Here is a 13,651-nt window from a genome sequence, read left to right as displayed (position 1 = left end):
GCATGGAGAGCGTTTAGGCACTTTACCTCTAGACCAAAAGAAAATGCCAGCAGTCAGCTAGCAATAATGTGGCAAACATTTACCCAGACTTCTTAAGAAAAGGAAGGACAATGAGCCTGGGATTACAGTGTGTGCAGAACATCAGTTGTCCCACAGCATAAATGCTTCCTGTGAAGCCCAGGACTCCCAGTTAAAAGAAAGGGAATTGTCCAGCAAAGCAGAGAAGTAATGTGAGTAAAGGATCATGTTGGTAACTATTTCCTTTGCCTTTTCCCTCCCACCCCCTTGTTATATTTCAATTCAGCACAGGAATCTCAAGGCAGGTGATCCAGTCGCCTTCAGCCAGAAACCTAAAACTGGGACGATCGAGGGCATTGGTTCAAAGCCACACAATCCTGCCACTGAGGTGAACGGGATAATGCACTGTAATACTCTAGAAATCATCCCAAATTCTTGCATTACATCAGTTATGTAATTCTTGTTAGTAATGTACCACTGAGCAACCCTTTCCCTTTTTAAATTGGTCGAAGTGCAGGTTACCTCTGGGCTAGAACATACAACATGCAGATTATTTGTAGGTCTCCCTCATGAACAAACGTTTCCAGAGACTGCTAAAAAAAGGCAATGTCTAACAGGCTAAAACGCATCCTTCCCTCCTCCCCCCCTTTTTTTTCCTCTGTAAACATAGGATCAGGAAATTAGTATTTTAACAGAGAAATATTTTGACTCCTAGGGACAAACGTGGAAGAATGTAAAGCTATCAGGTGATTCAAGCTTCCATACTGTTTAACATCATACACATTCAGTTGAGATCCAGTTCTAGTACAATCAAAAAGCTACTTACACTGGAAACAGGATCTGATCAAAACACATCCAGAAAAAAACCCCTGACATCCTCTGAATGTGCATTTAAATATCTATATTTAAGCAAAGAAAGATTCCAAGACAACCCCACAAGTATAATTTTAAGTTTTCAATGGAGAAAGAGGAAAAAATAATGCCTCCATCTTACTGGGTGTATATTTGACTCTAATTTAAGTACAGGCTCAATGCTGGATCCAGTAGGTCACTGGATATTGGAGCATACAGTATCCCAACTCATGAAGAGACTAAGTTGCTAATCCAAAATACCAGCCTGTCTACATCTATTTTGATCTTTCAAGACAGCTTGCAAAATTCCTTCATTTCTGTTTGGGTTCAGGAGTCAGCAGACCTTGGCAGTGTGCCCTTGACCTCTAACAGATGTTGGGCTGGTGGATATTCAAGGTATTCTTTGGGGAGGTGGCAGACCCTAGACCTCTGTAAGCTTGGGGAATTCACACCCCCCCCCCCCCCACCTATAAATCCAAAGTTCTCAGTGACATAGGGGAGGAAAGGGTGCTTTGCTCCCTCCCAGAGCTGCCAATTGCACAACCAGTAACTTTTACAGACCCATCATCAGAGTAGCCAATACAAAACTACACACACAAGCACACACTCTTAAAAAGTTTTTATTAATTTTCATTGTTTTTTTTTTTAAAAAAAACAAACCCGTCAGTGCAACAGTTCAGTATCCCCTTCCTATCCCCCATCAGTAAGCAGTAATTTTAAAATCAGGAAATACCGAGTGCTGAAGCCAATGGGTTAGCATTTTGCTATTATTTCCTTCTGTCAAACTCTGAAAAAGTCCTCTGTATAAATTAAACAATGAAAAAAATGTTATTTTCAATTCTATGTCATTACAGTCAACAGAATCATAATAATGCATCTATGTGTGTCCACAATATATCAGGTATACATTTTTGGGAAAAGAAAAAAAAGGAAAAAAAAATATGACATTCTAGGCTTGTTAAAAGGATAATGGTCCCATATTTTTTATTAACAGGTTAGCAAAACAAAATCCAATGGATTACAATATTTACATGTTATTTGAAAAATAAAGTAGTGATAAAAGCATGTCACAATCATTATTTCTTTTTTTTTTTTTTTCTTTTTCATTTTTGGTAACCATTACAAACACCCAATCCAGGTATGGAACTGTTTAAATACATTTGAAATGAGGCCAATTAAAAACAAATACAGACACAAAATGTGTATTTATACTTGTCCCTCCAATGTGTTTTTCCATGACGTTCCCTCCCTACTTCAAAAACAAAATAAAAAAAAGCCAACAAAAAAATCAAAAGAATCCCCCTAACACACAACTGATGAATCCCCAAAAGCAAAACACCATGCTTCTCAAGTAGCACTTATTCCACAAATGCAACATTTTTGCCATCAATTTTATGTGAAGCTCTCTAGGACACCGTTTCCTCAGCAGCTTCCTATTTCCCCCCCTCCCCCTCCCACAGATCCCCCCCAAAACAAAAAAAACAAACGAAGACACATGCATTTCTAAAACTAGGTTTCAGTCAAGTACTTTCTACTTTTTGGAAAGAAACTCTTTTTTTTTTTTTTTTTTTGTTCACAATCAGAACATACCAGAGGCACCAGATCCTGTATTCATTGCTCAGGCAAAAGTCCTGTTGAGTTTGGTAGGCTTTCCACCCAAGAAGTAGTGCAGGATCAGCCACTTAGGTATGCAGGTTCCTATTCATTCTACACTGCTCCCCTCATGCTCAAAGCTAAGGAGGAGGGGAAAAACTTAGCAACTCCATCTGGAATCGAGTAAAAGTAGTTCTCCAGGCTCAATGTCGTATGTAACTATTTCACCTCCGCTTGCAAAAGATGTGTTAACAGACACCCCTCCCTCCCACCACACCAAAACAAAAAGAAAACACGCACACCACAGACGGAAGAAAAAAAGGCAGCCAATCTTAACAAAAAGTTACTGGTGTGAGACTGATAGATGTTAGTATGACAAGCAACAGAATGGTTATGAGGACCTATGTGTTTGGCCCGCGAGCTGCATAGCTGTGCCGTAAGTTTGGTTCTTTAGTTTTTAAAAAAAAAGTTAAAACTTCTTTGTTATTTCCATATGTTTAAAATTAACAACAACAACAACAACAAAAAGTTCTATTCACAAGATCTAGTCTCCTTTCCCTGTCCCCCCTGTGAAAAGAAATAACTCAGTTTACATGAGAAACTTAATTGTGCTGTATTTGTAACACCTCAGGCTGATAGAAAATAAACATGTGGCAAACAAAACCGCACAATCAGTCACATGAAATCTATCAAATCCTAAAATTATAACTGAATACTAACAAACAGCTTACCTGGAATAAAGGATGACAATTCACAAACAGTTATCTAGGAATTAAAGTCTCTCTCTCTTTTTTTGTTTTTTTTTTTACTAAAATAATTAAAAAAATCACAGTATTTTAAGAAATAAAACCCACACTGGGATTTTAAGCACAATTTGTTTTCCTTTCTTTAAAACTTTTTTTCTTCCTCCATTCACCACCTTGCCCAGCAGTCTCTCTACATTTAACCACAACAATGACAGGTAGTACTGACAAATGCAGAGATCTCCCTTGGTTAATTCTGAGGTACTAGGAAACAGGTGACTGTTTTAAGCAAAGCAGTTTCTGTTTTGTTTTTGTTTTCCTTTTTTTTTTTTTTTCCTCTTTTTTTTTCTTTTCTAAAGCAGTTGCGTTCAGTCTGGAAAAGCGTTATGTATTAAAACTAGAAAAACGCACACAAATTTGTGCGTTGAAAAGTTGTCCCCCCCACTTCTTCCATGCTCACGACGCTTCCATTCACAAACAATCCAAGTCTCCACTGCAAAGCACGATGTGTAATGTAGGAATATGGGGAGTTGCTTCATTAGTCCAAGATGAATGTAACTTCCCATTGTCAAGATCCAGAAGAAAAGATGCAGTGATGTAATGGAGCCACTTATTCCATCACTTAAATAACTTTAATATACACACACTCACACAGGTACCAGTGCTTTGAAAATAGATCATTCAGTCCTAAAAGCAGCTTTATTTCTTCCTTCTGCCCACCCCACCCACCCACCCCACCCCATTCATCACTGTTCAAGTACGTTGATTAGAATCACACCAAATGCTTATTCGTTTTTGGCCTCCGAGTTGTCTTGGAGAGGTTTGTCAGCAGCTACCACGCTGACTGCTGTTTCACTGTTGTGGGAATAGTCCACCACCATTTTCTCAATGACTTCTTTTTCTTCTGGCAGTGTGCTAACAGTTTCTTCTACATCCTCCTTTGGCTGGCTGTCCTCACTGGTCCTGTGCTTACTTTCGTTCAGCGCCCTGGAAAGCCAAGCAACAGAAAACAGAAACACTTACAGTCAATATGGAGAACAGCAAAGCCAATCTGTGCATATCACACAAGGGAGAAAAACAGATCACTTTCTAAAAAGGTAGACGCAAGCAGTCACACCACTGCCACCTCATGCTCAAAAGGAGAGGCAGTGGAAAGAAGCTACCTACCAGTGGGACCCACAACATTCTAGATTTGAAACCAAATCTTTATTTGCTCTACACTGGAACAGAGAGAAGATGAGAGGGAAGAACTATAATTGTAACTTAAAATTTTATTCCTGTTTTCGAAGTCCCTTGTAAACAAGACTTACAAGGCACCAAACAAAGGCACAGGAAAAAAGTACTTTTCCCAAAGAGTTAATGATCCAATAAAAATTTTTATAGGTTGCAACATTTCAAGTACTCGTATTTAGGCAGACAAGATTAAGGGTAAGAGAAGTAATATTTCTCATCCCATCACAGTTAACCTACAATATTGTATTTAAATGTCTTCCACATGTCAGCAACCTTGAATGAGATCTACTCTTCGAAGAAACTCTGGTCAGCAAAGAGATCTCTGCTACAGACGAGATCTTCATCAAAAGAAGGAAAATGATTCTTCTAGAGATGCCTATCTTATCTGTGATGCGTATTATGCCACAGTGTGCAAACCGCTACAGAAAGGCAAAGATCTTCACTATGAAGATGAACTAGTGAACTTCACTGTGCATATTTTAGAATGAGTTCATTCAGATTGATTTTACTTCCTTTGAAGGTCTTGACATTTCTCTGCACGTAATTCTTCTCACTGCTATGCAAGATTAGCTGCAAGCATGCAAAAGAGATATAACAACAAAGGGGACACCCCCCCCACCCCCAGTTCCTTTGTAGAACATTCCATCTAATTTTCTGCCATTTTTATGCTGCTCTGCTGGCAGGCAAAATCAACAGCACGCTTAGGTAAAATTAATCCTGGCCAAGTGGTATTTGTCTTGGCACAACGTTAAATTTTAGAATCACAGTTAAACCCTACAGTCTACAGCCACTCTGGGCAGCAGAGTTAAAAAGGATGAACAGGACTTCCCATGCGGAGACATCTGATGACTGTATCCACACTTGTGACAGACAGAATTGTTCTTCATAGAACTGTGTTTGCCTTCATCACAGAGCTTTTTGGGAGGCAAGGAATGGGGTCCGAGGAACGCAAAGAGATCTGCTGTTACTTTGGCTGTTTGGCAAAGGAATGTAAACCAACTTACATGCCATGTCTCAGCACATGTCGCTCCCACTCAGAGCCTTCTGTAAATGATCGGCCACAGAACTCACATGGGAAGCGTTTCTCTGGAGCACCACTATCAGGAAACATCATGGGATCTGGAAAAAGACAGCATAGCCCGTGAATTCGGAAGTGCCAGGGCAAGAAGGGACCACTGTGATCCTGCTCTGATCCCCTCTGCTGCACCTTCTCATCCCTGAGAAGCAAAAGGACTTACCTATCAATTACCTGTGTTTGTGAAAATGCAACTCCCCCAAAGCAAACTGACACTGCAAGCGACATATCCCATCCTAAGTCTTAAAGCATCACTGCAAATAAGGGTAATGAGTTACTACTCCCTGTTCCTGTATTTCAACAAATTAAGAGACTGTGGAGTTTTAATTCAAAACCAAAACTGAGAAGTTTAGGGCTGAAATGGCTTGAAAGCAAAATAAAAAAAAACAACACTAAAGCCCATCTATAATTCTTCAATTCGTAGTACAAATTTTAGGATACAAAGACCTGGCATATTTATTGTGATCCTCATAATAATTAGATATCCCTTCATCATGAAGGCTTGTGGGTTAAGTCCTGCATCTTAACTGCATAGGTGTTTCATCCCAACCTAATCTTTTTATACATTGGGACCTCATCTGCAGAAGTGTCAAGCACCTAGTAATACAAGAGAAGTCACTGGCAGCTCAGGGATCGGTATTACTGAAAGCCAAGTTCCATGTGAACACAGACAGCTTTAACAAAAGATGAAACATTTTCTCACAAATTAAGAAGATCACCACATAAGCCATTAAAAATAATTGCATGGACTATCTCACTTGATTCTTTTGCTGGAAATGAGACAGCACCATCTGCTCAAAGCATTAATTCCTTAGCAGGGATTATCATAAGCAAGAAATCAACAGAATGTCTTTCTGACTCCTCCCAAACTACATAAAAGAAAAGGGATTTTGCTTCATTTTAGTTCTGATCTCTGCTCACTTGATTTCTTCACTCTCAGATTTACTCTGTTCAAGATCAGCCTATGAACTTAAAATTGCCCACACATTCCCTATCATCCATATGTAAGTCCTGTAAATGTATTTTTGTGACACACTTCTCACTAGCCTTTACTGAAGTTCTATCTGGAATGGTTCTTAAAATAAGTTTTTGCCTCTTCTCCCTGAAAGAAAAAAAAATAATTTGTATTTCTTACTGTCAGTGATTTATTATGTGGCTAAGTATCACAAAGCAAGGTGCTGTGTCAAGAGGAACACCAGAAAGTAAGTCAATGCCATTAGTTCAGTTTACATTTGGATTTTAATACGTTATGTGTGGTACAAATCTATAAAGACACTGCAACACACAGACTAGTTATGGTACAGGGACAAATATATATGAAAGGTAAAAGTTTTAGAGGCAAATGCTGCTGTTCGGTACAAGAACATACCTACTGTATAGTACACAATAGGAAGTTTATTCTGGGCCTCTGCAGAGAGGAGATATGCAACATAGAGGCTGTTTTGCTCAAATAGGGAGGAGTTAGGGTGGTTCAGCCTGGAGAAGAGAAGGCTCTGGGGAGACCTTGTTGCAGCATTTCAATTCCTAAAGGGGGCTTCTGAGAAAGATGGGGAGAGACTTTTTACCAGGCCCTGGAGTGACAGGACAAGGGGTAATGGTTTTAAACTAAAAGAGGGTAGGTTTAGATTGGACATAAGGAAGAAATTTTTTAAGATGAGGGTGTTGAGACACTGGAACGGATTGTCCAGGGAAGGTGTGGATGCTCCATCATTAGAAGTCTTCAAGACCAGGTTGGATGGGTCTTGAAGCAACATGATTTAGTGAAAGATGTCTCTGCCCATGGCAGGGGGATTGGACTATATGATCTTTAAAGGTCCCTTCCAACCCAAACTAGTCCATGATTTATACTTGCAACTCCCAGTAAGATAAGCAAGTGCTAGTCTAGTCAATACATCACCTCTTCAGAACACGCTATCATGTTCACCCTACCCCACGATCAGTTTTGCTTCTATAGGGCTGTGAATTTGGATGGCTTCTCTGGAGGAGTATCAGAAGCTGCCCTTCTCTGAGGCTTGCAGAAGAGAGGTAACAGACTGCACAGACACCTGACCTCTTTGCGGTTTTCCTGCATCACACGTACAAGCACTCATGGACATTTATTTTTGTCTGCTGTGGAAAACCACCTCTCGATTCCAACTTCTGCTAAAACCAAGACATAAAGGTCAGTAAAGATAGGCAGTCCCTCTGGGATGCAGTGCCTACAAGGGCGAGCTGTTCTTTCCACGGTGTATGCCAGAGACCCTCTTTTCTCCCTCTCATCTTCTTCCTCCCAGGTCAATATATTTTCTACCATCCATTACCAGCAGCCAATGACTCCCTTCCTTTCCCATCCAAGATAGCAGTTCAGCTCTGCTGAACTCTGCTGCTCAGCTCTGCCTGTGCACATGGCCAATACCCCTTCTTTGGTCCACTATCCAACCGCCCATTTGGAGAAACAACACACTCTTTGCACCTGCAGTACTGCACATACCAGCCAGAACTCAAAGTGGTGAATGTAGGCAGCTGTTTGACTCATGGAAAGAAATCCTGGTTCTGCCAAAGTCACAGACTTCAGAGGGTTCAGACGGCATTTGATTCCAGATACTCGGAGCACACTGAGGCACTCTCAGCAAATCCCACTTCCTGCTAACACCACAAAGGCTAGAATTGTCAAAAGCACCCGAGTGGCACACAGGATTACACAGTTTGATGTGGTTTGAAAGCTGTGACAGCATTAGACACTGTGACAGGCTATTTAAAACTATAGGTCTGTTCCTCTGCTAACAGGGCAAACCATTTCTGTGTTTAGAACTGTCTTCTGAAAAATCCACGGGGAGATGTCAACATGCAACTCAGCATCCAACCATGCCTTCAGTTCCTGTCTCACTGGGACATCTTCAAAAAGTGTACCTTGCATCTTGCACCTTATAGTGGTAATCCACAACTTGTTGAGAAAAATATAATCAATACAACTGGATGTTTTCTAAATACCCTTGCTGTAGTAGGCATAATCGTTTTCTGCATTTTCTACCTATTTTACTATAATGCATTACAAATGGTTACAGATTAAAAAGAAGAAATAACAATGGTGAAACATTGATCCTACAGGGTAGTCAGGAAAGAATAACTGCCAAGCAAACTTGAAAATATGCATGATTTTTTTAGACTGGTCAACTGATCAAGCATGCAGAAATCATTTTAGCCAGTCACAGATTTAAAAAACACAGATAAGGTGAAAAAAGTACAAAATAAAAATTAGAATTATGAAGATACTATCCCTTGCTCAACTATTGATCACATGAAACATGGGGATAACACTTATCTATTATCCCTGCAAATTTAGATTTCCAGCATAAAGGTGGTATTTTTACATTTTCACAGTGTAACCTAAAGCCAATTTAAACAATGAACTTCACCTCGGGCTGTCCCCCTCCCCATGGTGCATTTACAGGGATTTGTAAGCTTGGCAGATAGCACATTCTCCTCCTTGGTCTAGATGCCATGGCTTGCAAGGTCACTTCAGCACCTGTGCTTGTATGTAATGCTAAGGTAATCCTCACAAGGACAGCATGACTCTTCATCCCCTGCTAGCTGTGGGTCTATAGAGAATATTAATCAACCTGCTACATCTGCAACTAAGGTGAGCTGCTCCTTTCGTCAAATCATTACTCAATCATTGGTCCAGCCATGAAGCTCTGAGGGTCGAAGCTGTCCCCAAACAGACACCCAAGCATGTTTCCACATGAGTTACTAATGTTGAACTCTGAAATGCACATAAAACAAACAACTCTTTAGGTCATCCTCTGATTTTTCTGCTGCTCTTGTGAAGGATATTTTTCATTAAAACATAAATGGTTTCCTATCCAACTCGCTTCCTTTCTCATTTAAATAAAAGCTATCACTAACCACGCTTGAAGTGAAGTGCTGGTGATAAGCGCAGACTGAATTTATGCTGCAGGGACACTAAACAAAAGCCAAGACACTGGGGTCTTGCTATGAAAAGGTAAAAGCATGATCTGAGCCCCTCCTGTTATGTAAAGAACCTGTGAACCCAGAAATTGGAATTTTTCAACATCTGAAAATATGTAGGGAGACACGTTTTCTTTTGTGAACTCACTCCTGAGTGAGCTTGAAAGCTTAAAATTCATGAGGAAAAAGGTAAACATGGTGGCGTACCTTTAGTTAAAGTACATAGAACTTGGCTAACTGCGGTTGTCCGCATCAAGAGGGTAGGTGACCCCAGGAACCTGACATTCAGACATCACAGGTCTAAGGATGTTAGAGTTGTGAACATACTGCATTTGACTGATGAACTGTGCACAAGAGCAGACTAGACAACACACAGTTTACATCAGATACTGCAATAACCTGATTTTCATGGGGGAAGGTTGTTGGAAGGGAAGGAGAAGAAACCTTTAGTTCCATTTACAGATAACTTACTTTTTCCCTGCTGATCTAACTTGGACCAAACCAAAAGCATGAGCAAGCACATGGCCTAGCCTTGCTGAAGTCAGTGGGATTAGTCTTACATATGAATTTAGGCAGATATTTAAATACACAATAGTACAGGTGGGGCATGGACCTACCCTGGCTCCAGAGCTGCCAACTGCAGCAACGGCAACAGGACTGACACTGACAAGGAATGCTGGACACAGAGTTAAAAACAGCCCATAAAAAAGTTTGGCCACGACCCCTTCATCCCTTGCTTGAACAATGCCGAGTGAAAAGCTGAAAATTGGTTACCAAAACAGAAAATCTGACAGACCACTAAAATACTCCACTTATGTAGTTTTCCAAGCCCTTATAGATGTTATCTGCATGGGGAGAGAAGTCACAGATGCTATCTGTGTTTTCTCATAGTACGTATTTTCCGAACAGACAGAAAACTTGTAATAAGGATTAGAAACACAAGATTCCCCCAGGAGCATCAGTGTCTTCACAAAAGCCCCATTCTGCTCCTGCTGGCATGCCTGCATGGCTCTACAGGAATGTGCTATAGAGTCAATAGCTGACCTTGCTTGGTGGGACTGGTAGGGCATGTTGCAGTGCCAAAAAAAAAAAAAAAGAAAGAAAAAAGGGCTGCACTGACCTCTCTCTTCAGTCTTGGGGCTTAACTCTTCTTCTTTTTCTTCTTCATCACTGCTGGAGCTCTCTGTTTTCCCCTTCATTTGTTCCAACTGGTCCAAGTTAACCCGTCCAACCAGCTCAAAATTACGACTCACCTTTGAAAGAAACACTTTTGTCAGCAATCAGCACAATCAGTAGCTAATCAGAAAAATCATCACATATGCAGAACAAAATCGAGTACACCCCAACGCCTGCTCAGCTAGACGTGACATGTAGTCACCTGATCAAATTAACACACATTTCTTTTCAATGATAGTGATTCTTCTTTTGCTGTTTATTTTGCATTTCTCATTTTTGGTTTTCAAAAATTAATGACATTCAGTAAACCCCTCTCATTTCTACCTGGTTTTGATGTATTAAAAAAAAGTATCCAAGAAATGCAAAACACTTTAAGTTGTATCCTCTTTTTATGGGACCATTCAATGGCTGTGATCGAACACTGCTATTGCATATCCACATTGAAGGAAAATTCTTTGTGACTGGTTCATTCAGCTTCATTCATGAAAGGTTGGGTCTTTTACTAAGCACACGTGTGCCACATACACTTTCACTCATTAATAACAGATTATTTTTCATTATGAAGGGCTGCAAAGTGCTTTGCAAACTGATACACAGACTATAATGGGAACACTTCACCCAGCAGTCAAATTCAGCTAACCCTAGGGTGAAATGCACCAGCTACTTAACAGCTCACAGCAGCAGTATGAAAGGAGCAGCTTAGGGCACGGAATTCAGGAACTCCACCGCATCCAACAGAAACAGCAGAGAAGCACTCCAGATTTATAGCAGAGGCAGAGCATGGAGCATGACACTAGGGCTAGTATTTGTTGGATGAGAAGTGCCCTCTGAGCTCATTGATTACTGCTGGGAAGGATTTTGGATTCATCTTTCATGCAAAGAGACAGCCCTCCAGCAGCACAGGCACTCAGCCACAGAGGCAAACAGGATGGAGACGGAGGAATGAGCGCAGTACAACACCTCCTGCAAGATGCTGAATGAAATATCAACACCCACTAACTATTTTTTATCCCTTTGTGGGAAAGGGAATGTGAATAAACCTAAGGAGCATGTGAATTAGACTGTAGTATACCTTCAAATAGCAAACTATCCTAAATGCGGCGGTGTGCAGATTCCTAGCACTACTCTACAGACAGCTGTGATGAGGTTCTCTGATTTAAGACGTTACCCACTGAGATTTAAACAAACAAGACCTCATGCAAGGCTCTTAATTTAATGCAGCTCATGCACAGGAACTCTTTAAGGTGCAATATATCTTTTGGGTATTGGAGCCCAGAACTTGGACACAAATTAGAGAGATAAATTACCAAAGAGAAATGGGGAAAAGATACCCTAAACTACTGGCACTGTCACTGCAGGTCCAGATTGGAAGGGAGAGCTGAGTAAGGGAATCATCTTCCCAGCCTGATGCACTGTGTCTAAAGAATGAGAACTAGTGCCTCCTGGATATGCCAGGTGCCTAGCTGTGGTGACTAGGAGACGTGGAGCATCTCATGTACCATGTGAATTGCAGAAGATTCTCCAGAAGTAATAAAGAGGGAAGATAAGCACAGCAGGCCAACATAAGTTTACAGAGTTTGTTTTTTATAAGACAGCCAAATATTTTTTAAGCATGAAAAGTTTTGCTGGGACTGCTGCTGCTGTCAGCATAAATGTATTTGGCTGTAATGAAAGTGTCATTCAGTCAATAAAGGAGGAGTGCGTTTTTAGCAAGGACCTGGGCAGCTCAGCTGCAACAGGTGGAGGCATATAGCTGTGTCCCATGGAAATATGACAAGGAAGCACTGTAAGAAATACTCCAAAACACATCTCAGTTCTAGAACTTAAGTGTCTCTCAGCTACACAGCTCACAGTCCCAGAAATTCAAAGCTAACAGTCTGTGGAAAGCCTCTAATGACTTCTCAAAGACTGGATCAGGTCTGCACTCAGGCACTCCACAAAAACTCCAAAGCATCTTAACTTAGGACCTGGTTATATCTGCTGTTTATCTTTCCCTTGTTAAATGTAAAAGGCGATGTATTGCCCTCTTTGTTATTAAAAAATGCATGGCATGTCACGCTGCTGAAGTTGCCAGAGCTATCTTATGTTTGGAATCTCCTGTCTTTTAGAGGGGCTGAATCACACAGCCCTGATATTGATTCACAACCCTTTTTTTTCTCTCTTTAAATAAACCTAGCATAAAGTGCCTCTTCCAGATAACCATACTCTGCATACAACAGTCTGCCAATTCTAATCAATATGAACAGCTTTAGAAACCATCAATTTTGAGTTTCTAAAGAAAAAAAGAAATAATAGAAAACAAAGGAAGTGAAGCCCAACAAGGGATTAGTTTCCAAGATTTGGGGAGGGAGAGAAAAAAATCCAACAGCAAGTTGGCTACTCAGAGTTGACATGCAAGTAAACTAATACAGCATTTGCAAAGAGTAGATTGCTACAAATTAAAACTGTTTGGATGTTACCTTGTGCTCATCTCGAAGGTGAGCGTCCAGCTCCTCTGTGTGTTTGGTCTCATAGTAGCAGAGTTGGCATTTGTAAGGTTTCAGTTCATTGTGCTTCTCTATGTGCTGCTGCAAGCTCTCATCACTGGAGCAGGTAAAGGTACACTTATCACAGCGGAAAACAACTCCCTGCAAGTACTTTGACAGTTTGGAACGGCAGACTTCAATGGGAACGACCCGCTCTTCTGTAGGGACAGGACAACATTCACTTAACAAATTTTATGAAATATCAGTCCCACATGTCAACAGTTTGGGCACTACCACCCGCACAGGGAATAGGGTCTGTTATATGGGTAGGCAGTCCATCTATAAAGGAATGGGAGCTAAGCTGGACCATCACAAAAAACACAAGACAACAATTCTTTGTCCAATGACAGGGTTATTCCTCCAAGGCTACAAATTCAGGTGTCCTCACAAATGTAACTGCTTATTGGGTGAAGAGGATGGGAATGGAGGTTTAGGAGCAAATAAGACTCCATCTGTGAGTCAGAGCAGCAGAACCTGGGAATACAAAA

General features: G+C 40.7%; 1 protein-coding gene across 5 annotated transcripts in view; it reads right to left on the bottom strand.

The window, feature by feature from the left end:
• Positions 1 to 3,947: 3,947 nt before the first annotated feature.
• Positions 3,948 to 13,651, bottom strand: part of ZNF462 (zinc finger protein 462) — a 93,247-nt gene continuing 83,543 nt past the window's right edge. For all 5 annotated transcript variants that reach the window (XM_049794587.1, XM_049794583.1, XM_049794586.1 and 2 more), the window contains 4 exons: positions 13,098 to 13,321; positions 10,583 to 10,715; positions 5,444 to 5,558; positions 3,948 to 4,193 (listed from right to left, as the gene is read on the bottom strand). In XM_049794587.1, the coding sequence (XP_049650544.1) occupies positions 3,992 to 4,193; positions 5,444 to 5,558; positions 10,583 to 10,715; positions 13,098 to 13,321 (674 nt within the window). In that variant the 3' untranslated portion in view covers positions 3,948 to 3,991. The remainder of the gene's footprint in view (positions 4,194 to 5,443; positions 5,559 to 10,582; positions 10,716 to 13,097; positions 13,322 to 13,651) is intronic.

This window comes from Accipiter gentilis, chromosome Z (assembly GCF_929443795.1).
Source record: "Accipiter gentilis chromosome Z, bAccGen1.1, whole genome shotgun sequence".
In the NCBI taxonomy this organism is placed as follows: domain Eukaryota; kingdom Metazoa; phylum Chordata; class Aves; order Accipitriformes; family Accipitridae; genus Astur; species Astur gentilis.
Note: the sequence above shows the minus strand (reverse complement) of the source record. Positions and strands in the feature narration are given on the sequence as shown.